General features: G+C 42.3%; 2 protein-coding genes across 3 annotated transcripts in view; both read right to left on the bottom strand.

Annotated features, from left to right (window-relative positions):
- Nucleotides 1-1,789: 1,789 nt before the first annotated feature.
- On the bottom strand, nt 1,790-5,992 carry gpx2 (glutathione peroxidase 2). Its single transcript, XM_068039479.1, has 2 exons — nt 5,601-5,992; nt 1,790-3,124 (listed from the first exon to the last, which is right to left on the bottom strand). The coding sequence occupies exons 1-2, from the start codon at nt 5,820-5,822 to the stop codon at nt 2,774-2,776; spliced, it is 573 nt and encodes a 190-aa protein (XP_067895580.1). The 5' UTR covers nt 5,823-5,992; the 3' UTR covers nt 1,790-2,773.
- Nucleotides 5,993-8,170: 2,178 nt separating this feature from the next.
- rab15 (RAB15, member RAS oncogene family) overlaps nt 8,171-26,325 on the bottom strand; it is a 178,617-nt gene continuing 160,462 nt past the window's right edge. The window contains exons 3-7 of one of the 2 annotated variants that reach the window (XM_068039477.1): nt 16,567-16,627; nt 12,805-12,882; nt 12,624-12,713; nt 11,218-11,283; nt 8,171-8,826 (exon numbers count right to left, since the gene is read on the bottom strand). In XM_068039477.1, coding sequence (XP_067895578.1) covers nt 8,680-8,826; nt 11,218-11,283; nt 12,624-12,713; nt 12,805-12,882; nt 16,567-16,627 — 442 coding nt within the window. In that variant the 3' untranslated portion in view covers nt 8,171-8,679. Of the gene's footprint in view, nt 10,174-11,217; nt 11,284-12,623; nt 12,714-12,804; nt 12,883-16,566; nt 16,628-26,325 lie in introns of both variants that reach the window. The other variant, XM_068039476.1, reaches the window with a different exon arrangement.

Raw genomic sequence — 26,325 nt, 5'->3', positions numbered from 1 at the left:
CATTCTGTTTAAATGGAAGTGAACTGCCAGAAGTCTTCAGCAACCCAGCAAATACCAGACACCCACAAACAGGCCTACAACTTTAAAACTCACCTTCTGTGAGGATCCCACAGCTTTTCCTGAAACAAGACGTTTACACCTTGAACTCAAGACCTCTTACCTGTTCCCTTCTATCTTCGAGTTTGCTTGTGAGAGGGAATGCATGAGTGGATGGCATTGAAAACATTTTGGGCAATGAATATTGTTTAGTAAATATTTAATCTTCTGTTTTAAACCTATGAGAAAAACCTGTCACTGTCTGTTTATTTGGCAAACAAAAGATGGGGCGGTGGGGGGGGGGGGGCGGGGCGGGGGTGGAGGGCTGAAACACTAATAATACAAAAACACTGTCTGTGGTCAGTTGGGAGGTGGACAATGGAAACCAGCCACACCATCACCCACCTGACCCTAAGAATGGGGGCTCTGAGCCAGGACTTTTGAAACATCAGATTAAATGAGTGATTTAGAAACGGGAGGAAAATTGATCTCAAACTGTGGAAAATTAAACAAAACAGATTTTCTTGTATTTTTCTTCTCTATGGTGCTAGAAACAAAAGAAATGGTCACATTTATTGCTAAGGATTTTGTAGAGCAGGGAGACATATCCCACGACAAATTAAATCAATTAAAATATTGAAAATATAAGCTTCCCAGGTAGGAGTCACTTTCAAGCAAAAGACAAAGTTCCCTGGCAGAGGGAACATATCAAGAAGGCATCCTAATGCGGCCTCCCGCAATTTTACCCCTCCCCCACCCTTCAGCTCCAAGCCCACCACCACATGGGCAAGAAAATTCAGCCCAGAAAGAGAATAAAGAGAGGGAAAGATTGGCGAGAGCGCGAGCGATGACAAGCTTCTGTTTTTCTGAGGTTAACAGTGGAGTGGTGCAAATCGTCCAGCAATGTTTGGCAATTCCCAACTCATGGTGTAGCTCTTCCTCACCATAAATTGCTAGGCTTTTTACACATCAATAATGGCAGGCACCGTGAACTCGTCGTTATTTTACCAGAAATTTCTGGAGCCCTTTTTTTTGGTGAATGAGGAAACTTCATAACGTTTCTATTGCTGATTGAGTTGTACTTAACTTCAGTTCTACGTCTGGGGCACTGCTATACCATAAGTGCAAGGCTCTCGATTGCCCGCAATGCTTTCCACTTTTAAATTATGGAATCTTTTAAAAGCATAATCTGAGCACATTCCAAAAAATGTATGGATTGTAACTGTATTATTCATGGCACTTTGCATCACATTAGAAAGTTTACAGCATTCACATTTATTTGTAGATATATCAAGCTGCTACAACTCACTGATTTAGTTGTTTTGATTTTAGATTTATCCACTAATAAGGTAACACTAAGAACTATCCTTTCCAAATTGCAGGGCCCATGAAACTCAGGCATGAGAAATCAAAGGCTATGAAACACAAGCATTATGAGCTAAAAGGCCTAGTCGTCATGCAGTGGATTAACAGGATCAAAGGCCAGAAATGGATCACTGTCCATAGTTTAGACATCACTGTTATACAAGTTGTTTGTGGACAGTGTGTATTTTCAGTGCCCACTTACGGTCAATGGGAAATTACTCCATAAAATGGTACTTCTTGCTTTGTCTCCATAACTCAGCACTTTCTGACATGAGTTTAACACAACTAAACATTTTACTAATTAACAGGGTGAATCAATGTAAATTAATTGTTTTCAAATACATCTGTAATTGGTGAAATTTTACTGAAAAACACAGCACACACACAATTCTGTTCTCAGATATTCTTTTATTGGTCATTTTCAGTTCACAAAATCCACACTTCTAAGAAGTTACAAACAGTAACATCCAGAAAATTCAGCAACTTTCTGTGCTTTTCTGGCACCTTCCCTACTCGATTTAGGAGGACACCTTCATTCTGTAAAGTTGTGAAGAATGGAAGAACTGTTTTAGAAAAACTTCCAAGGAAGCATGACTATTTCTAGAATCCATAAATTCAGAAAAGCAAATGAGGCATTTTCCGGGTTTGTTGCAGAGTAATTTAGAAATGTTACAGGTGGTTGGCTTTAGTAGCACATTTATTAGTTTTACATTAGGTTATTAGGTGGTGTTACTTTATAATTACTGCTGTGGCTCAATCCAAGGCTGCCTTGTTTCTCTGATCTTTGCAGCTGATGTATTCCTTGTTCATGGAAAACATCCAGCAGAACTGCATACATTCCTGATGTATACAAAACTAAATCTCAGATTATCTTAACTTTAGGACAGATAAAAGAGTTTACAGATGAATAGCTGAATGGATAAACGGAATATTACAGAAGAGTGATGTTCCAAACATATCCAATAGCTAATGTGATAGAAAACATCCAGAAAATATTTTTTTTTAAAATAAAATTTCTTCAAATGGAAGTAATTTTTTAAAAATTAAGAAGCCTACATAGCAGGCTGAGACCCACAAAGATTGAAAAGAGTAGAAGACAAGGTAAATCATTAAGTAATGAACAAGCTTGTAGGCAGAAGGGAAGAAGGAAGGCATGCAAGGAGTTCAAATGAAGGGACTCAAAAGATATCAATGCAGTCCTCAAAAGGTTAAAAGATGTTAAATAAAAAAAAAATAGGTAAAAAAAAGTGTTTGATTTAAGGTTTATATACATATGGAGCAACAAAAAGGATTTGCAGCTTTTCTTCCAGTGAAAATGATACGTAAAGAAATATAACCCTGCCTCCTTGCTTATTCTGATAACTTGGATTCTCTATTTGGCAACTTTCAGTAGCCTTTGGATGTCAGATTCAATCTGGATGGTTTGGAACTTTTTGCTGTAGCGTCTGAAAGGTTCTCCTTCAGGCCCGATGAGAAATTTCTCAAAATTCCATGCGATGTCCGATCGGTAGACTGGGCTCCAAGTGATGAATTTGGGATCGTTCATCAAGGATGTAGGATCATCCACAGGAACAGGCAATTTCTCCTTCAGGAAGGCAAAGACGGGATGTGTGCCAACACCATTGACCTCACACTTCTGGAACATGGTGAAATTGGGCTGAAAGCCATCTCCAGGACGGACATACTTCAAGGAATTGAGTATCTCCTCATTATTACAGTTTTCCTAAAATGTTTAAAAAAAAAGTGCAGAAAATGCATCATAAACCAATTGGAAATTCATTTGTTTATTTTCCAATAAAACTATACGCCAGCATATCTATACCCCAGGACATCTCTGCAGGAGTTCCTCAGGGCAGTGTCCTAGGCCTAACCATCTTCAGCTGCTTCAATAACTTTCCCTCCATCATCAAGTCAGAAGTGGCGATGTCCTCTGACAACAGAGTTCAGTACCATTTGTAACCCCTCAGATAATGAAGTAGTCAATGCCTGCATGCAGCAAGACTTGGGCAGCATTCAGGCTTGGGCAGATAAGTGGCAGGTAACATTCATGCCACCCAAGTACCAGGCAATCACCATCTCCAACAACAGATAATCTAACCATTTCTCCATGACGTTCAAAGTCATTATCATTGCTGAATTTCCCCACCATCAACATCCTGATTGCTACTGTTGACCAGAAACTGAACTGGACCAGCCATGTAAATACTATGGCTACAAGAGCAGGTCAGGGGCTGGCAATTCTGTGGTGAGTGACTCACCTTCTGATTTCCCAAAGCCTGTCTTCCATCTACAAGGCACAAGTCAGGAGAGTGATGCAATACTCTCTACTTGCCTGGTTGAGTGCAGCTCCAACAACATTTAAGAAGCTCAACAACATCCAGGACAAAGCAGCCCACTTGATTGGCACCCCATCCACTACCTTAAACATTTGCTCGTCACCACTGGTGCACAGCAGCAACAGTATGTACCATTTACACGATGCACTGCAGAAACTCACCAAGACTTCTGCAACAGCACACCTTCCAAAAACCTGCGATTTTTACCACATAGAGCAAGAGGAGCAGCAGGCTCGTGAGAATGCCACTATTTGCAAATTCCCCTCCAAGTTACATACCACCCTGACTTGGAAACATATCACTGTTCCTGGGTCAAATCCTGGAACTCCCTCCCTAACAACACTGTGGGTGTACCTACACCACATGGACTGCAGTGGTTAAGAAGACAGCTCACCGCCACCTTCTCATGAGTAATTAAGAATGGGCAATAAATGCTGGTCTTGCCACCAATGGCAACATCCCATGAATGAATAAAAATTGCAGCGGACTCTCCAAGTTTTATTTTGCTAATTAACAAACATGATAAAAGATTAAAATGACACCTCTAAATTCCAACCCCTCCTAAAAAAATTCTGACCACGGGTTGAAAGATGCATGCTGATTTGAAAGTACATTAACATCTATATACAAACACTTACTTTTCATTCATATGCTATAAAAACATTTTTCTGGAAAATTTTAATGAATATAAACAAAAACTTGCTTTTATATAGCACCTTTCGCATCGAAAACATTCTGATGCGCTTGATGTATGTAAATGATTACAGGTACATCCAAAAGGAAAAACTGAGAGACAATGGACCTTAATGCGTTTTCCAGAAAATGACTTGCACAATTTTTCTGCAGAAATGCAGTGTCAATTCTCTGCAGTTTTAAATGTTTCTGATCTCAATGTATTAGTTAAATAATTAATTCCCAGACCAAAGCTGCAATACTAAGCAAGAGAAAATATTATAAAGATAAAAAGGGGTGTTCTAATGCTTTCAATTGTTTGTTCAATGATGTGAAAAGTTCATGGCAAGAAGAAATTTTCCATAGTAAAGGAAACCACAAAAATTTTGCAACTCGAGCTTGCCTTGCTTGGTTTGGCTTGGACAACAGCCCAGACGCCTGTAAATGGAGACCAGGATATCGCATGAAGTCTGCCAGAGTTTTATGAATAATGGATAAAGATAAAGCTTTGTATAAACAATTCCATCTAGTTAAAAAAGTGTACACTCCTGACTTTAAACACGGAGAGGGGGCAGATTGCTGCAAATTCTGCTGCCTGTTCCCAGATCCAGACGATTAATGTTGGGAGCAGGGAACAAAATAAAGAGCTGGTTTCTCACAGCTCAATCGATCTCTCATTGATATTGACATGTTCACCGGGGCTTCACATTGATCTTGTAGCGAGACACGGGGGTTCTAAAACTCTATTCAAATAGAAAGCGATTAGTCGAACTGAAACCTGTCTTGGAAATAAATGAAACACAGTGTGTCGGTGAATTGCCCCTGGGGATCCACCGCCGCAACTTCGGCGGAAAGAGCTGTGAAAACTCTTGAGACACTGGCGAGCGGCACTGATCCTGCTCACCGCCCAGCTCTGAGAGAGAAACTCCCGGGTAAAATTCATCCTTTCACTGGCTACACACACACATACACCTGTTCAGTAAAGTCGTTAAAAAGTCACCAGGAATTTTACAATAGGGTTGCATTTAAAAAGACTCTGTCAAACTGAGAGTAAATTCATATTTTGACATGTTTTACTCATGTTTGAGTTTGGAAGACATGTGGCAGCCGCTCGGCGGATGACCGGGCCCGAGCCTGGCTTTGCCAGGGCGGGTTCAAGTTCGGCTCTGGGTCCAGGTCTCCTGCACTCACCTGGAAGCCGAACTGGTTACAAGGGAAGCCCAGCACAACAAAGCGGTGCCGGTAGCACGTCTGGAGCTCGTTGAGCTGGGCGAAATCCCTTTTGGTCGTGCCTCAGAGGGAAGCGACATTCTCGATCAGGACCACCTTCCCTCTGTAGACATTGAAGTCCACTTTGTCCCCGTCCAGGGTCACAGCGCTGAGATCGTAGAAAGACCTGACGCCCTGAGCCATGCTGCAGACCGAGTGACTGTATAAATTACTGCCTGCAAATGATCCCCCTTCAACTGGTTCAGATTTCAGTCACCTGATCACGATACAAAGAATTCTGTGTATTGTGCGATGACTTTGCAATAAAAAAAAATTAGCCCTGCCCTTTCCAGTACCCCAGCCGGCTGAGCAGTTAATTATTTCATTCCCCACAATAGCAGGAAGTAGGTAAAAATCAGATCTTGGCAAACACCCACCGCCCTGCTGGACAACCACCACATCTACATGGTTTTCAGACAACTGCACCATTATATTACAATGGCAATCTTTACATTGATTCAAACTTATTTTGGGTGGAGAGAAGAGCACAATGTTTAAGTAATTCAAGTTAAAGTCATGCTTTAAACAACACCGGACGATGGAGAGGGGGAAAGAATATTTATATACATAAATATTGAAAGTGTGAAACAAAAACAAGAAATGCTGGAATCACTCAGCAGGTATGGCAGCATCTGTGGAAAGAGAAGCAGAGTTAACGTTTCGGGTCAGTGACCTGCCAGACCTGCTGAGTGATTCCAGCATTTCTTGTTTTTGTTTCAGATTTCCAGCATCCGCAGTATTTTGCTTTTATAATATTGAAAGTGTGTTGGGAAAATAATAAACACTTCCGCAAACCCTTGAATTAAACTCGTTCCGATGGGTGACAAACAAAGGCAAAACAGCCAAAAACACCCAGAAGGACTGGAAATCCCATCTGTATATGTCCAAATCCAACCGCAGTTTCTATGTGGTCACGTTGACTAAATTTGGAATTTTAGTTTATATCTTTTCCGGCGCTGGCAACCTTCGAAAAATAAACACTCAGTTCTAGGTTTGCATTCCTTTCAGGGTTTGCGTTAAAACCTCTCATTCATTCATTGCTGGAAGTCTGACTAAAAATTGTCATTCTTCGAAATATCTTTAAACCCTATTTATATCTGTAAGATGTAATTTTTCAGGAGTCACACTATCTTGCACCATAAAATTGTTCAGTACTCAGCAGAAGACTGCAGATAGAATGTTTAATGCACATAATAGAAAATGGGCCAAATATTGGAACAGAGATTAGTAGGAAACTACTGGGGTGACAGATCACATTTTTTGTGTTCAACAGATCCAACACAAGCCAACCCCTAGTAAATCTATTAATTGTGTTACACAACTGTTTTTTCCTCCTCTGTTTAAAAACAGTGTGCCTTTAAGACTGAGCAGTGTGCTAGCAGCTGCACCTGTTTCCTAGGCCACAGCAGGAGAGAGTGGTCACACAGTGTACTGTAACTTTTAACTATGGGTAAAGACTGGCTTCAACTGGTTTGAACTAGAGTCCAGCAAAGCATGCTCTGAAGGCAGAAGCTGTCTATTTCTCTTTGAAGAAAAACTACATTGAGTTACAGGCTGTGTTGTTGCCTAAGGAGAGAGAAAACTCCTGGAGAAAGAACATTTGTCTTCAAGATTGACTCTGTCATTTGTTTGTGTTTGCTGGAATTCTCAGTCAAGTTTCTACTGAAAAACTAACAATTTTAGAATCCAAATAGACCTATGGCGATACTCCTTGTTAAAAGAACTGTGTGTCGCCTGTTGCAACCAAAGTGCTTCAAATGCCTATCTATTAAAATACTGTTTCGTCAAATTTGCCTGGAGACTTCGAGTGGCATCTGATTGTTCTAATCTGGGACACCCCACCAACCAGGAATATAACTCATCAGGACTAACAATCCAGCTACTTATTTTATTCCTAAGAAATACTATTTTTAAAACCGGTTAACCATTGATGTTTGAATGTATGTGTGTGCATTAGGGTTAATTGAAAGTAAGAAGTTATACAGTTTTTAGACATAAGTTTATCTTAATAGTGTTTAAGATTTAGTTTATTAATAAATAGTTAATTTGTTGCTGTTTAAAGATACCTGGTTTGGTCTGTTTTATTCTGGGGGTTACTAAAATGTTTAATTTGGCTAATTTCGGTAGGTGGAAAACTTTAATAATATGCTGCAACCTGTGGAGTATTGGGACTGAACTGACAGTGCATTACTTCTGCCTTAATCTTAACAATGGAACTGAGGGAATGAATGGAGGAAACTACTGGTGCTCCAATTCATCTTACAGATGTAAATGGGATGCACACATGCTTCTGAGTACAGCAATATTCAGTAAGACTTATAGTGATGAATGAATGAAAGAGGCCTAACATTTAAGTATTCACATGACCAATTCACGTATGACACAGATGGCACAATGCTTTGGTATGCTGAGAGTAAGTTTGAAAACTGTTACAGTATTAATTCTATTATTCTTGTAAATCAACATAAACAACACAATGAAACACTTGATGGAATTTATTTGTAAACATCTGTGAATAAAATCATGGGTTTTCAATAGCAGGTAATACAATTAATTCTAATTGTACATTTCCCCTCACAAATACAGTAATTAAGAAAATTAAGATGCTTTAACTCAGCATATCACTTTAATTTGACTCCTCAAAGCAGAATGAAGAACATTAGGAAGTTGTTGTATTCATACATACTTTGATTACAAGAGTAAATAAACTAAAAGCACAAATATTCAAAACATCAGATTCAAACAAACAGCCAAATCTCAGCAAACCACAGAATTAGTTCAACCTTTATCAGTAACATTGCATTCTACCACTCAGTGGAAAGTAATTTACACAATCAACTGAATATTGGTGTTCGCCGTTATGAAGAAATGGTAACATTGAGCTCCTGGGAAAGCATATCACTCAGAACTCCAAGTACCTACTTTAATTAAAAACAGGAGAATGCCTCATTTTCTATAGAAATAATGGGCTGCTGAACAAAATTGCATGGGTACTAATCATTCAAACATGCAAATTCTGAGAATACAATTTTGTTACTAGGTCATTAATTACAAAGAAAAAATAGGACTTCCTTGCCTTTTTCTTTAAAACACCAAAGTCTATTTCCACTGAGAACTCCTCCAAACTCTGCACCCATCTGTCACACCGCTGCAAAAGTGATTTTACTTTTGTAAGTTTGTGATGATATTAAAAGGGAATTCACAAAACAACCAGAATTATAGAACTCAAAGCACAGAACATTCAACTTTGAAAATTCTAATTATTGATCTTTCTAACAATTCTTCAGTATTCAAAGTGAAATGCAAAAAAAAAACAATTTCACAAGTACTGTAAAGTGAAACCTGCAACGGAATGGAACTTGAATGGAATGGATTACTGATTTAGTTACACAGTTGTCCCTCAGAAAATAATTTAATTTTCTGTTTCTGGAATGGCCAATAGTGGAAATTCAATAGTGATATATGAGAGAAGGGTGTATCAGTCATCTATTTACTCCAAGCAACAAACTTCCAGCAATTTTAAAATCTATAGTGAACATTGGAAATTTGTGGAGCAAATGACAAAAATAAGCATAAATGAAAACAACTTTTAACTATTGTGCCAAATCAGTCAAAAGCATCATTCAGGTCATTAATCCAGCAGGACAGTGCGAGACTTAAAATAAGCAGGGGAGATAATTGTTCATCTTACGAGGCTCTTTCAAGATATAAAAAAGGGTTAATCTAAATTGACAAAATCACCTTTTGACAGTGCCCACAAATAACATTGTCCTGTTCCAGATGTCAAATCTCAAGCTTTGGTTGGATTTCTAAATAGAGTAAGATGTAAGTAGACATGCTGGGTTCAAAAATTACTACTTGGGCAGCAGCATGGCAGAGCACTTATGTGAGCATGGCCAAACATGTATTAAAAGCATAATTACTAATTACACAAATAGGGGATTCTAGGAAATTGTCATGATACGTTACTGATTGTGAAACCAACAGTGACACGCATTAACTGGAAGGGCTGCTCACATACAAAACAAATACTGAAACAGCAGTCTTGTGGAAACTGAGCTACTGAGCCATCAGTCGAGCACCTGAACACGAATCACAGCACAGTAACTGTACAAAATGCACAGCAGACAAGCCTAGTCCAAGAAGTGGTTGAACCACAGAGCTGGGACAAAAATACAACACCTATTGGAATTGACTGGAAGAATTAGTCCAATTCAAGAGAGAAGCAGGATTCAGATGAATATTTAAGGTGGTACAATGTAGCAGCAGGCAACCAGGTCTTGAATTCTTGACGCATGATTCAGACAGCTGAATTTGATTTTGTTTCGCTACATTTCTAGCACCAGCAGGCTTTCTGTGAGTTATTCATTCCTTCGGTTTTGCTGTCATCCTCCTCTAAATCAGCTATACCAAGTTCATCAGGGGTTGATAGTCGAAGCCCATCAAGCTGCTTCTTATGAGCCTGTAACACTAGTTCTGTCAGTCTAGTAAATGACTATGGAATAAGAACATATCAAAATAGCGCAAGATTACAAAAGCAACAAATCAGCTGCATTGTTTAATCAGTTAAGAACCTACATGTGTACATATACTTTTCATCACACATAATCATTAAACAAAATTACACTTCAATATTCAGAGAATGAGAGGAAACAATTCAGTACTGAAGTAACATCTACTCCTGAAAAACTATTAATTATGAGCACTAAATCTCACTAGTGGTTTCAATGAAGGATGATATTGTCAGCATAAAAAATGAATTGCCAACTGAATTTAGATACTTTATAATTGGTCATTGAACAGTAGACTTCTTGCCTGCCACATATCCTGGCCAATGGGGGTTGAGCAAAGACCTAGCATAGACAAGATGGGCCAAATGGCCTCTCTATGTTGTAAACTTCTCTAGTTCTATAATCGGCAGTGTTGTAATATACATTCCTTCAGGGAGATAAATGTTAGTGTCTGACAGACAATTAAAATAATGAACAGTATATTTAAAAATTAAATTACAAAATACATTCATATTTTATATTCAATAGTTACACGTCAGGTTAGATTTTCAATGATCATAGTCAACAATGATACCAGGGATAGGAAATTATAGTTATGAGAAGTGATGCGGAATACTGGAACCATTTCCAGTGGATCAGAGAAGGCTAACAGGAGATTTCATAGAGATTTTTAAATATAATTAGCACTTTGATAAGATGAAGAGGGCGGGTGGTGAGGGGGGTGGGGTGCATGTGGTTCATGATGAAGGGGTCATCTATTTAAAACTGTTACGAAGACAGAAGAAAGATTCGGATTAATTTCTTTATGGATAGAGTTGTTAGGGAATGGAATGCATTTCTACGGATTGAGGCAGATGCCACTGCATATTTTCAGGGGAGAGTGGTTACAGGGATATGGAGAGAAAACAGAGCAGAGAGATTAATTTTGGATTGCTCTGGCAGAGAGCTAGGAAAGACAGAATGGACCAAATGGCCTCCTTCTGTGCTGTAAATGTTCACATTTCTGTGATTATAATGTTTTCACTGACCTCTTTAATGTTATAATTGGTGCAGGCACTTGTTTCAAAGAAATCCATTCCATATTCTTTTGCAAGCTATGTAAGGAAATGTTGAAAGAAATTTTAATGATTTATCAAATGATGAATACAATATTAGGCATATCCAAGCATACACTCCTCCTATCAAATGAAACAACATAACAGCACTTCATGCTGACTGGTTTGAATATCTGGAATCTAATTGGTCGGGAAGTATCCTCAGACATTGACTAACTCACATTGTGCTAGTTAAACATACCACAATGCTACAAAATTTTCTGTGCTCAATTAGACAACAGTTAACAGCATAAAGTTTTGCTCAAAATGTTTAAACAATGTTTAAAAAAAAGGTATCTAAAATGTTCAGCTCTGCTACAGATGATGTATCCAAGCTGAGGATAGATGAGGACACTGACTCCTGAGTTATCCAGCACATTCTTAATTTTTGATGTTCTGGTCATGTTGCATAATAGGAACAGGTGTCGGCCATTCTGCCCCTCGAGCCTGCTCCACCATTCAATTAGATCATGGCAGGTCTGTACCTCAACTCCATAGCTCCTTATTGCTGGATACCCTAACCTAACCAAAATGATTTTGTGCTGCACACACTGATAAAGAGACCAGGTTACGAATCCTAATCTTTGCTGGCATTTGCTGTCTGGCATCTCTGAAATGGTGAGTTGCTGAACTCTGTTAGAATGTCAGCAACAGCAAAATGAAGCTGAGGTGAGGCTGGCTGAGCTGCCAAGTTCCCTCCTCCAGGCAGCATATGTCATCCCTATTGGCTGATCACCAAGCAGGACTCAGCATATACTCACAGGCTATCAGCTAGTATCCATGACACTACAAAATAAAAAAGAAATGAAAATCAAGAAAAAGTATTTAAAAAGACATGCAAAATAAAAACAAAATAATAATTATTTATATATCAATTGAACAGTGAGAATTCCAAATCCTGATATACTCAGGAGCACATGCATTGTAATGTAATACAATCTTCAAGTGCAATAAGGGAGAAACAGTCAAATAGTGACATGCATACCGAACAGAGACAGAGCTCATTTTTGAATCTAGCCAAAGCTGGACACTACTCTTACGATTGGTTGTCAAGGGTTCAACACAAAGAATCAAGACAACCTCAGCAGAAACTCCACATAGTTCGAGCATCTCAGTTTGGCAGCAACTGCTCTGATATACACAAGGTAGAGGAACGGACAGTGGGGATTTGGCATCAGTTGCTGAGCTTGTGAGATCTTGGAGACTTTCACTGTTGTGCCTTTATATTGGACTTGTTACTGACCTAGGAATTGCAATATCACCAAACACAACAACAAAAAAATCACCCATCATTTTAACCCCTCCTATGTAAATAACTGCATTAATCAGAAAACACTTACTTTTTGACCTTGTTCTGCACCCACTTGCCTTTTCTGTTGTTCATCAGCTTTGTTGGCTATAAGAATTTTCTGAACACCTTCAGGTGCATACTGGGAGGAAACCACACAATGTGAATAATCGGCAAAATATGAACAATAATTATTCAAAGATAAGATTATGCCGAGTCACTTCCTCTCTTACCTCATCAACATCGCTGGCCCATTTCATAATATGTTGAAAGGAACGTTCACTTGTAATATCATACACCAAAAAGATTCCCTATAAATAAAGGGCAATAGACCTATTTATTACAGGAGTTAGTGGAAAATGAGTCACACTCATGGTAGCAACCCTAACATGGCCATAATGCATCTTAGCAATGTGGACTGCTATCAATGATCTAGATATAGGATCTAGAGCATACTTATGATGTTGAGCGGTTAAGAGGCCTGTGCCTTTAAGGCCGCTGCTCTAAAACTGCAAATCCAGGTAATTAAAGCTACTTATCAACTGAGGGCTGTTGTATCTGCTGTAAGCTTCAGACTCTATTTAAGTTGGCTAAATCAACAATGTTAGATAAGCAGTTCCAATGATTTCTATTTGCATTTTGTTTGAAATACAACAGCTAGTAAGAGTGCCAGCAGTGAATTATCACTGGGACTAGGATTTGTTTTCTAATTCCAAGAACAACTTAAATATCTAGAAACTCATTTATCTTAGAATGCTTCTTCATTTTTTATATTTCTTCATTCAATTTTACTCCTTTGCAGAGGTGTAACTTGCTGAGGTAGTTTTCCACCTGGCGGCAGCCCCCAAGTGACTATATGTGCTTGTCATTGGGCTATTGACAGTGGGAGGTCATGGAAACAATTCACCGTGCACATACTGGCAGCAGTCACCACTGAATAATAATGAGAATAAAGAATCCTGGTTCACTCTGTTGTTCCTAATTTTACTTACTTATTCGCTCTGCCTTGGCTGAGATCTGATAATGTCCATCACGTGAAGGAACAAAGCAGCGATGGTCCTCAGCTGCATGGCTCAGTATCACACAATGGGCTGAATTTTGTGAGTCCATTAGGAAAGGGAATAGAGGGGTGGGGGGGGGGCCAGAGGATAGCATCGGACGCGTCCGCCCAGAAATCCAACGTCATGACGTTGGTTCTGGATTTAGTCAGTGGTAGAAAAGCTCCAAGATGGCGTGGCCCCCCTGACGTGATGTGACTGCCATTTGAATTGCTGAACAGATAGTTATAATATATTAGCATGTAATTGATTGCAAGTCAATGGGGAGCCTGGAATTAAGTGTACGGTGGGTGGCTCTCACGTGCCTTCAGATCCCTGGCCATTGAAAGGTGGCGGCACCAAGGCGAGGCCTCAGTGCTGTGACGGGAATGTAGCGATGACTAGCACTACATAGGGGAAAAGGGGGAAGCAGAGGCCATGGTCAGCTTGCAGTGCTGTCTGCTCTGCATGGGTGGGCTTGGGTGGCAGTACCGGGTGGGCTTGGTCACTGGTGAGAGGAATGGATGGATTTGGTCTCTGGTAAGAGGGTCACGTGAACTTGGTCTCGGGTGGCAGGAGCAGATGGAGATATCTCACACGTCTGAGATATGGCAGCACTCATGGCATGGATGGAATCTTCCATCGTTCGCTCATGGCTGTGCATGGCCTCTGGCAGCTCCACCAGATATTGCCAGACCTCTCTCTCTCTGCAACTCCAGCATGCCCTGTGCTGTCGACACCAGAGGCTCTTCATCAGCCTGGGGCTCAGCACGGGCCTGGCCACCCCCAGTCCTCTGATTGTCAGTGGCCTCACTTGTTACAGCCTCAGCCAGCTGTCCGGGTGTGTACGGTGCTCTCACCAGCTTGTGACTCTGATTCTAAAGCTGAGGGGAAACCCACTGAAGTGAACATATCTGCGCTGGTGGAAGGTGCAGGAGAGTCATGTGATGGTGCACCCTCTGAGTGTTCCTCCTCAGAGGTTGACTGCTGTTGCCTTTTAGTTGGAGCCTCCTGCAGACACAAACATGCATGAGAGAACAAACATCTGTGGGTTAGGCTGTGCAGATCTTGTCATGCCAGCCATGCAGGATGTGGATCTCCAGATGTGTGGTGGATGTCTAATGAAGACAATCTTCACTCTCTTGTGCAGAGACTCCAGTCTCACCATCCGCTATTGAACGGCCACCCATTTCCCCACTGGCTCCAGTGTCTCTTCCTCAGCTGTGGACAGAGGCCATATATCTGGAATTCCTCTGCCAGTCCTTGAGATCTCCCTGTTGTTATGGGCCGGCTTGTCCTGCAAGTGGAAAGAGGGAGATAGTACAAGCTTGCAGGAAGAGCGAGAGAACCATTCTGCTAGTGGCAGCCCCTCTTCCCCTGCTGGGGTTTCCTACATGGCTTTTCCCCACATTCGCTCTCAGGGATGTAATTGGAGTGAGATATGAAAGAAGGTGGCCTATGGCCAGATGCAGCCATGCATCTGGCAGGATGTGGAGAAGCCTAATCCCCTTTGCCAGCGCCTTTATGCTGACTCCCTCCCCATATTGAGCTACCTCCCACATAGCCACATGCAAGCCCCACAGAGGTATAAAGCATTCATCTTGGCAAAATGATGGAGGTTGTTGACTCTCTTTCTGCACTGGACCAATGTCCAGTGGGTGACCCCATAGCTGCTGACCTCCTCTGCAATCTCTATCTAGGCTTGCTTGGTCAGGCAGGAAGACCTCTTCTAGCCATCACTGGGAAGAGAACCTCCTGCCGTTCCTTTGCAGCCTGGAGGAGAATCTCCAGGGAGACACTGCGAAACCGTGTCTTTCCGCTGCCATGATGTGCCACCCTTCTCTGGGGACGGGGTGGGGGGGGAGGGGGTGGTGGCTGGGGGTCCAGCAGTTATCTCACTGGGTCTAGCAGCAATCAGCGAACAGTAAATCTCTCAAAGGCTGCAATGCAAGCAGGGCTGGCACAGCTTAAATATGGCGCCAGCAACTGCTCCGGAGTTATCTGACACCACAATCAGCGCCTCGGATCCCACCCCCATCGTGTAATTGGATGGACCCCGAGCTTCCATTATGATAAGTGGCTGCCCGCCAAGCAATCACGGTCGGCCGGCCGCACACGTGACAAGAGGCGACAGTGCCCACTTCCGGGACTGCCACTTGGACCCGTGACGAGCTCACAAAAATCAGCCCTATGAATTCACTCACAAATCAATAGAAACCCTGTTAGTTCATTTTTCCAATTTCCATCCCATGCTGATGACTAGTGCAGTTCAAGGACATCAACAGCTCTCTGATACCTACCTTGGCCATTATTTGTATCTGTGTCCAGACACTGTGGCCCTGGTTTTAAAGAGCCGGGGTGGGGAGTACTGCAGCATGAGCCTTAGCCGACTTCAAATTGGGTGAATATAAGATAGCACCAGTGGTAACTGTTTGGCCTCAGATTGGTAAGTGGTAGGCCTGATCGTAACACCTCTCATGCATCATTCTTGCTGGGGAGTGGGTGTTAAAATGGACCCTTGAGTGTTAGCATACTATAGTCAATATCATATTCAAGTTTGATATTATCTTCACTTGACACCTGTACTATCACTTGCAAGGTGAAACCACTGGGTTGTGACAAAAAGCAGGCTGCCCAGCTTAATTTTCCTCTTCTTAGCTTGGAGCAATAGGCTTACTGTATCACACTTGACTGCAACCATGATTAAAAATCAGCAAGGACCAAGCCCTGGGCCTTACAGTTTGTATGGTCACTGTGACACCACATATGACAGATGATAAAAGCAGAAATGAAAACAACTTGTCATGATGATGTGAAATCACTCAAAAACATTTACCCACGAAACCATCAGACAAAGCTCCTTTGCTTTAAATTTCAACTAGTTTTAAATTCAATTATGTCATCCCGCTATCTTATGCGCCTTCCCAAAAATGCAGAGTGCAATATAGTGGAGCTCACCTGGGCCCGTCGGTAGTACTGTTTTGTGATCGTTTGGTATCGTTCCTGCCCTGCAGTATCCCTGAGAAAATAATGTAAAAAGATAAAAGTATTAAAATTATAATTGCCATACTCGGAAAAATTCTAATTGCAGGATCTGCATATTACTCCACAATTAATCCCTATTTTCTCCATCAATCTATTTCTCAACCTCACCTTTATGTGACACAGTATTTTTAGGTATTCCAATGTTGTGCTGCACAACAAAAAGTGGATTATAGTCTAGCTGGAATAACAACCGTAAGTTTGTTCTTTAAAAGATTATTTTCTTCATGAAAGAGCGTCCAGCAAACCATTTTTCCCTTTTTTCTTTCGAGCAGAGAGAGGGGCCAGTAGAGCTGTGCTCATCACTTTCATTACAAGATCTGCAAATGTAAATCACACTACAAATTCTTCTCAACATGGTTTTGGTCATGACATTGTGTCATGTTTGCAAAACAAACAATACAAACTTTCCCAGGGGCTCTTTCCATGAAGACATTCTTGGCATCTCTTCCGGATGCTCAGATTGCTGCCAAATAGTCCTTGGGCTGCAATGTCACACTACTCTTAGACAGGATTGCTGATGAAATGGGAAGAGTTACTGATGGGGAGTTCAATAATGTCACTGGTGCTAGAGGGTCTCCTCGCCCATAGATCAGTGAGGCACTGTGATGTCGAGTCGAGGAGCAGGGGTAGGCATGTTTCTCCCAATGACAACATGTGCACACCATGCTGCCCCTCACCTCCAATGACTTCACTGGGTTCAGGAAGTGGACAAGATCCCATCCTTGAGGCAGAGCAGCAGCCTAAGGCAGACCCATCTCAAGGCCATGCTCAGAGGATCAGGAACCACTTACTGATATACAGGTTCCTGCTGCAAGGATTGTCCTGAGAAGCATCAGCAACTTAGAGCACAACACCCACCCACTTAGATGAAGGAGAAGCATGGTAGAAAGCATTAGTTCCAGAGAAAAAAATCACATGTTGGCTAATAAATGACACTGGCACAGTATTTTCAGCATTTGCAAAGTTTCATTTGTGAGGCTGAGGCAAGAAATGTGTGATCTGCTTGACAGACAAGTATGGTGGGTAAATGCTGTGAACTGTGGTTATTAGACAAGGAAGCTGCTGGGAGGACTGGTAATTGGGTCTTTAGGATAAAGTGTTCTGTATCTGGATCTGACAAATGGATCTCGCAGCTACCAAAAGCACCTGGGCTGCTGCTTCCTCTGGTTATTTGGCCTCTTCTGTGATGTCCTCCAGCTGCTCTTCAGAGGGCTCTATGGCATGTGGATGTTTCTTTGAATTGCCATATTATGGAGAATGTAGCATACCAGAATGATTCAAGAAACCTTGGCTAGGTGAGACAGATGGATTCCCCTGACCCAGGCACTGGAATCACTTCTTCAGTGTACCGAGTAATAGATCTGGTAGAAACATATGGGCATGCAATTCATTGGCTTGCATTTTGACAGAGCTGCATAGGTGGGGTGGGGTAGAATTTCTGTTCAGAATCCTGGAAGTTCGGATTTCTCCACATGCTGTGGAGCTTTGATCCACACCATGTGTACTGCTGCTTTGATAGGTTCTCCATCTGGAAGTCAGCATGATTGACAGGCTTGCCAGTCAGGCAGGGAGAACTCTAGAGGAGGCTGCAGCTGCAGGTAAGTAACCTGCTGTTAGTAGGAGTATGGAGGGTCAGAATCTCCACTCAGATTGGGGGGGAGGGTGTGTGGGTCTGAAACAGGATCTCGGGGAGGGGATATGTGATGTGGGTAGGATGCTTGAGGGGCCAGGGAGAGCATTTACCTTCTCCCCGAAGCTGTCCTCACCTCCCTTCATCTACCAATTTCTCAAGTCCTGGGAAGCAGGTTAAATCAGAGGCCGCCAGACTCATTAAAATATTTAATTGGCCAACCCATCTCTTGGTAGCAGGTTGGCAGCTTGCTCTTTGTTCTGCCTCCATTTAATATGGCAGTAGGGGTGTTGGAGGCAGGTTGGGGTCAGGTTTGAGATTTTTATAGTTTTAATATCTCACCCGACCCCAACTATTTTTGGGGGTTAGGTTTCAGCCCCTTGTTTCTGTGCTTGGCTGGGGTACAGGGATGCTACAGAAGGATCATAAGTAAAGACAATGCAGAACTGTTGCAAAATGAATGCATCAAGGCTACTGCATTCATCCATTCAGTACAGAAGGTCTTACTCAAGCTGAACATTGATGAGTGTTCATGAAGCTTTATGGGTGCCAATGTCATTCTCGATTGTAAGAGAATCCGACCATTCTTTAAAAACCTTGGACTCTTTCCGATTGCTCTCCGTTGTTCATGGAGAAAGTGATGTGCATGATTGCTCTAGCAACCAAAGAATCAGTTGTTGTTTTTACGCAGAGATACACTGCTGACTCATTGATATTACTGAGTTCCCACTGAGCCCCTAGAAAGAAACAGAAGCAAAACAAATTCAAGATAGCTTCACTGGCAGCACCATACCTGCCCTTGAATTGGGCTGCAGGTCCTTCTACAGCATGGCACACAGCCTCCCTCTGTTACTGCTTCTCTGACAAATTGTAGCTTCCAAAGATATTGGTATTTGTGTGAGATCCAGATCATTCCCTTGTGGCCGTTATGTACGTTGGCAGGATAATAGCAGACAGGACAGCTGCCTCTCACAATGATGCCTCAATTCACCGACATCCAAATATTCTTCTTTCACCTCTACCTCTTCCTCCTCTTCCACGAAGCAGCAAGCATACAATGGGATTCTGAATGTATATCTATTTTGCTAATTGAGATAATGGGAACATAGGATTCTCTCATCCTCTTTCTTGGTCAGACGGGTCTACTGTAATGATAAACTTAAATTTTTCTCACCATTTTGCCATTCACTAATCAAGTTGGTGTCTGTGTCTTTCAAACATTCATGTAAACACATTGCAGCAAACCAGTAAAACCTGTTTTGGTGGGTATTAACATGTTACCTTCCATCAACATTTAAGGAACAAGTAAATGTGTAGGCCTTAATGATGTGACTTACAGCTCTTTTAAATTGAACTTGCATGCCAACACCTCTTTGAAGTGCAATGTCTCTCTGCTCCAACCCCAACTGTGAACATAAATGTGCTTGAGATGCAAACAGGACAGAAACTGAGCACAAGGGGTCTCCACTCCTTCTTTAATAAAAGCAAAATACTGCGGATGCTGGAAATCTGAAATAAAAATAAGAAATGCTGGAACCACTGAGCAGGTCTGGCAGCATCTGTGGAAAGAGAAGCAGAGTTAACGTTTCGGGTCAGTGACCCTTCTTCGGAACTAGCAAATATTAGAAATGTCAAAGGTTATAAGCAAGTGAGGCAGGGGTGGGGCAAGAGATAACAAAGGAGAAGGTGTAGATTGGACAAGGCCACATAGCTGACTAAGAGGTCATGGAGCAAAGGCAAACAATATGTTAATGGTGTGTTGAAAGACAAAGCATTAGTACAGATAGGGTATTAACGAACTGAAGATTAAGCAGCAGCAAGTACAAACATGAAAACAAACTGTGGGTAAGGAAACTGAACAAACTACAATGAAATGAAATAAACAAAAGAAAAAAAATTGTAAAATATGTAAAAAGGTAAAAGAAAAAAGAAAAAATAACTAAAAATAAAAGTAAAATGGGGGGCCCGTCATGCTCTGAAATTATTGAACTCAATGTTCAGTCTGGCAGGCTGTAGTGTGCCTAATCGGAAAATGAGATGCTGTTCCTCGAACTTGCGTTGATGTTCAGTGGAACACTGCAGCAAGCCCAGGATAGAGATGTGAGCATGAGAGCAGGGGGTAGTGTTGAAATGGCAAGCAACCGGAAGCTCAGGGTCCTGCTTGCGGACTGAGCGGAGTTATGCCTGTCTTTTTGTGGGATATGTCGAGCATTCTTTGTTCCAGTCCTACTCAGGCCCCCTCCCCCAACTCTTTTTCTGGTACATTGATGACTGTATCGGTGCCGTTTCCTGCTCCCGCCCTGAACTGGAAAACTTTATCAACTTTGCTTCCAATTTCCACCCTTCTCTCACCTTTACATGGTCCATCTCTGACACTTCCCTTCCCTTCCTCGACTTCTCTGTCTCCATCTCTGGGGATAGGTTGTCTACCAATATCCATTATAAGCCCACCGACTCCCTCAGCTACCTGGACTACACTTCTTCACACCCTACCTCCTGTAAGGACTCCATTCCATTCTCCCAGTTTCTCCATCTCCGCCGCATCTGCTTTGATGATGCCACCTTCCATGATGGTGCTTCTGATATGCCTTCCTTTTTCCTCAACCGAGGATTCCCCCCCATTGTTGTTGACAGGGCCCTCAACCATGTCCGGCCCATTTCCCGCACCTCTACCCTCACCCCTTCCCCTCCCTCCCAGAACCGTGACAGGGTTCCCCTTGTCCTCACTTTCCACCCCATCAGCCTCCATATCCAAAGGATCATCCTCTGCCATTTCCGCCACCTCCAGCGTGATGCCACTACCAAACGCATCTTCCCCTCCCTTCCCCTGTCAGCATTCCGAAGGGATCGTTCCCTCCGCGACACCCTGGTCCACTCCTCCATTACCTCCAGCACCTCCTCCCCGTCCCATGGCACCTTCCCCTGCAATCGCAGGAGGTGTAATACCTGCCCATTTACCTCCTCTCTCCTCACTATCCCAGGCCCCAAACACTCCTTTCAGATGAAGCAGCGGTTTACTTGTACTTCTTTCAATGTAGTATACTGTATTCACTGCTCACAATGTGGTCTCCTCGACATTGGAGAGACCAAACGCAGACTGGATGACTGCTTTGCAGAACATCTCCGCTCAGTCTGCAAGCAGGACCCTGAGCTTCCGGTTGCTTGCCATTTCAACACTCCCCCCTGCTCTCATGCTCACATCTCTATCCTGGGCTTGCTGCAGTGTTCCACTGAACATCAACGCAAGCTCGAGGAACAGCATCTCATTTTCCGATTAGGCACACGACAGCCTGCTGGACTGAACATTGAGTTCAATAATTTCAGAGCATGACGGGCCCCCCATTTTACTTTTATTTTTAGTTATTTTTTCTTTTTCCTTTTTACATTTTTTATAATTTTTTTTCTTTTGTTTATTTCATTTCATCTTAGTTTGTTCAGTTTGCTTACCCACAGTTTGTTTTCATGTTTGTACTTGACGCTGCTTAATCTTCAGTTCGTTAACACCCTATCTGTACTAATGCTTTGTCTATCAAGACACCATTAACATATTGTTTGCCTTTGCTCCATGACCTCTTAGTCAGCTACGTGGCCTTGTCCAAACTACACCTTCTCCTTTGTTATCTCTTGCCCCACCCTCGGCTCACTTGCTTATAACCTTTGACATTTCTAATATTTGCTAGTTCCGAAGAAGGGTCACTGACCCGAAACGTTAACTCTGCTTCTCTTTCCACAGATGCTGCCAGACCTGCTGAGTGGTTCCTCCACTCCTTCTTTGCCAGTTTGCACCCCAGAAATAGTGCACACGGAACACAGAAGAAAATTGCCTGCATTATAACTTTATATTGGGATTCCTGGGTTATTAAAAAAAGCCAAATGTACACCAATAGTCAACTACAGTAAGTGTTTTTGAGGCCGAGTCCTCATGTTAGCCTTGCTGTTACTTGTGTAACATCTTTGTTCAGTTGGTGGAAGCTTGATTTGACAACAAATGGCACTTGTACTCTGATTAAATGTTCTGACATTTAATTCACACACCTGTCATTTATAGCTTTGTAGGCTCCTGACAAACAAAATATTGTTGAAATTAATTACACTTCCTAACTGTTCAATATTAAATCGGCATTAGATTCCCTTTTTCTGTCAATTAGCATCCTCAGCAAAGAGCCCTGCCAGTGTCTGTTGTTGAATGTACTGAGATCTTTATGAAATGCTTGGAACTATAGAGAACTTTTTTATTTTGTTCCAAGGCAGCTGTGATGTGGCACCTTTGCTCCCTCACATCCATCTCATTACCAAGATCATGCTCTTCCATCTCCCAAAATCCACCTCTTCCATCCCTATTGCTGCCAAAATCCTTCATTACTTTGGAGGCTGATTTCTCCATGTTGCGTTGGCCAGCCTCCCCCCTCCACAAATCACAGCACCTTGAGAATGCTGTGGCCTGTGTTCTCTCCCACATTCCCATCACCCCTGTCCTTCTCAAGCTTCATTGGTTCCTTGAACCCAGTGAATTCACTTCCAGATCTTGTCCCTCACTTTCAAATCTCTCCTTTGTTTCAAGACACCTTATTTCACAGATCTGCTCTATGTACACCTTCCACTCCTCTGGATCCTTCTTCCCCACTCTCTCATCATTGCCCACTCTTTCATTCTCTACACCCATATCCTCTGCAAACTGCTCCTCCAAGATCATCCCAACTCACCACCTCCAATTTCAAAAGCTTCCTCAAAAACCTCTTCTTCAACTGTAGTTTCTGGTTTATTTTATCAGCATCCAAAGACTCTCCTCCAGCTTGCAAAATGTTTTGACTTGTCTCTCTCTCTACATGAGGACTTCAAATTGTTGTATTTTTCTTCCCCTTCCTCACATTAGGTTTGTTTTACCACACGCTGTGGTCAGGTGATTTGCCCCAGAATCCCACCCTTGCAGCTTAATAACCAACGATCAGACAACCAGCCCTTAAGAGCACAGCTTGACCTGTATATGATCTGTACCTCTTCCCATTCCCCACCCCGCCCTGCTACCCCTAGATGGCATGGCATTGAAGCTGGGAGTGTGCCATTTGAGAAAGCTCATAAACATACCTCTGTCACTTTACTTTGGAATGCTAAGAAATATATTTTCTGGACATAAAAAAAGTTGATGAGCTGATTTAAATTGTGAAGAAATTATGCTCTAATTTTCAAAAGGGATGAATACAATGAGCCTTTTGTCCACAAAACAATCATCTACAGACCTTTTACATTGGTGGCATAAACAGCACAAGTAACAGATGAAAACAATGTAAAATACTGCTTGTATAGTCGTTAAACAAGCACAATACGATGTGCTGAGCATTGGGTATAAACTGGTCTTGGGTGCAAAACAGCAACAATGAATCAGCAGCCAGTTCCATGCTCCTCCTAATTTTCTTTTCCACTAACTTCAATTATACTGTAGGTTGCATGCAGTTGACTAGCTTAGGGTCTTGTTAAAGGCCACAAAATAAATATATTTCAGACGCTACACTCTGCGGGGATTGGGTGGCTCAGTTGGATACATGTGGTTTAAAACAATACCAACAGCACAGGTTCAATTCCCATTCTGGCTGAAGGAAGGCAATAGGAAACCACCACATATACCCTCTTCCCCACTCATAATCATCTCCCGAGTGGAGGGAAAAAGAGCAGAAGACCTAGCCTTAGGCAGAACACTGCCATAGCACAGCACACTCTATGGATGTAGATCTCTGTAGGGGTTCTGCTGTGACTTCTCTGCCTTCAGCAAAAATATTTCAACAATTACATGGAAATTACAACAGGGAAACAGACTATTTATCCTATCAGTCCACATTGGTATTTAATTTCACACAAGCAGTATTCCTAATTTCCCAAACCGGCACTATTCCCATATCCCTTTTATTTTATTTAGAGATACAGCACTGAAACAGGCCCTTCATCCCACTGAGTCTGTACCGACCATCAACCACCCATTTATACTAATCCTACATTAATCCCATATTCCAACCACATCCCCACCTTTCCTCAATTCCCCTACCATCTACCTCTACTAGGGGCAATTTATAATGGCCAATTTACCTGTCAACCTGCAAGTCTTTGGCTGTGGGAGGAAACCAGAGCACCCGGCGAAAACCCACACGGTCACAGGGAGAAATTGCAAACTCCACACAGGCAGTACCCAGAATTGAACCCGAGTCGCTGGAGCAATGAGGCTGCGGTGCTAACCACTGTGCCACTGTGCCGCCCCAAATTGAATTCAAGTTTTACCATCTGCCATGGTGGGATTTGAACCCATGTTGCCAGAGCATTGGCCTGGGGCTCTAGTTACTAGCTTAGTGACACCACCACTATGCCACCACCTCCCCTTTATTTCCTTTAGCTACCCATCTTAAATGATGAGATAGTCTCTGCTTCAATCACTAACCTGGGTTGTTCATTCTACAGATTCATAGCCCTCTGTGAAAAACAAGTTTCTCATGCTCTCTTCTGTTTCAACTTATGTCTATGTCTCCTCATTCTGGACTCCTCAAATTCTGTATCCACCAATCCTACCCCATCCTTCCATCATACTAAATACTACAATCAAATCTTTATGTAATTAATGAAAGCATAATATATTGAAAAGATAAATGCAGAATTATATTTGAAATTATACTTTGACACTAGGACATGGGGACGCAGGTTCCAACTAGTGAAAGCCAAACTCAAAAGTGGTCAGGAAACTCTTCACGAAATGAGTGATCAGCAAATAGAATTGATTCCTCGAGGGAGTGGTGGAGGCAAAAACAATTGCATGCTGCGCTGGGAGGTACCACAGATTTTTTTCTGAATGGATTTGATAAGGTTCCCCATGGTAGGCTGATGGAGAAAGTGAAGTCGCATGGGATCCAGGGTGTACTAGCTAGATGGATAAAGAACTGGCTGGGCAACAGCAGACAGAGAGTAGCAGTGGAAGGGAGTTTCTCAAAATGGAGACGTGTAACCAGTGGTATTCCACAGGGATCCGTGCTGGGACCACTGTTGTTTGTGATATACATAAATGATTTGGAGGAAAGTATAGGTGGTCTGATTAGCAAGTTTGCAGACGACACTAAGATTGGTGGAGTAGCAGATAGTGAAGGGGACTGTCAGAGAATACAGCAGAATATAGATAGATTGGAGAGCTGGGCAGAGAAATGGCAGATGGAGTTCAATCAGGGTAAATGCGAGGTGATGCATTTTGGAAGATCCAATTCAAGAGTGAACTATACAGTAAATGGAAAAGTCCTGGGGAAAATTGATGTACAGAGAGATTTGGGTGTTCAGGTTCATTGTTCCCTGAAGGTGGCAACGCAGATCAATAGAGTGGTCAAGAAGGCATACGGCATGCTTTCCTTCATCGGACGGGGTATTCAGTACAAGAGTTGGCAGGTCATGTTACAGTTGTATGGGACTTTGGTTCGGCCACATTTGGAATACTGTGTGCAGTTCTGGTCGCCACATTACCAAAAGGATGTGGATGCTTTGGAGAGGGTGCAGAGGAGGTTCACCAGGATGTTGCCTGGTATGGAGGGCGCTAGCTATGAAGAGAGGTTGAGTAGATTAGGATTATTTTCATTAGAAAGGCGGAGGTTGAGGGGGGACCTGATTGAGGTGTACAAAATCATGAGAGGTATAGACAGGGTGGATAGCAAGAAGCTTTTTCCCAGAGTGGGGGATTCAAATACTAGGGGTCACGAGTTCAAAGTGAGAGGGGAAAAGTTTAGGGGGGATATGCGTGGAAATTTCTTTACGCAGAGGGTGGTGGGTGCCTGGAACGCGTTGCCAGCGGAGGTGGTAGATGCGAACACGATAGCGTCTTTTAAGATGTATCTAGACAGATACATGAATGGGCAGGAAGCAAAGAGATACAGACCCTTAGAAAATAGGCGACATGTTTAGATAGAGGATCTGGATCGGCGCAGGCTTGGAGGGCCGAAGGGCCTGTTCCTGTGTTGTAATTTTCTTTGTTCTTTGTTCTTTGGATGAGAGCTGGATGGATAACCACAATGACACCAGGGCTA

Source organism: Heterodontus francisci, chromosome 9 (genome assembly GCF_036365525.1).
Source record: "Heterodontus francisci isolate sHetFra1 chromosome 9, sHetFra1.hap1, whole genome shotgun sequence".
Taxonomy (NCBI): Eukaryota; Metazoa; Chordata; class Chondrichthyes; order Heterodontiformes; family Heterodontidae; genus Heterodontus; species Heterodontus francisci.
Note: the sequence above shows the minus strand (reverse complement) of the source record. Positions and strands in the feature narration are given on the sequence as shown.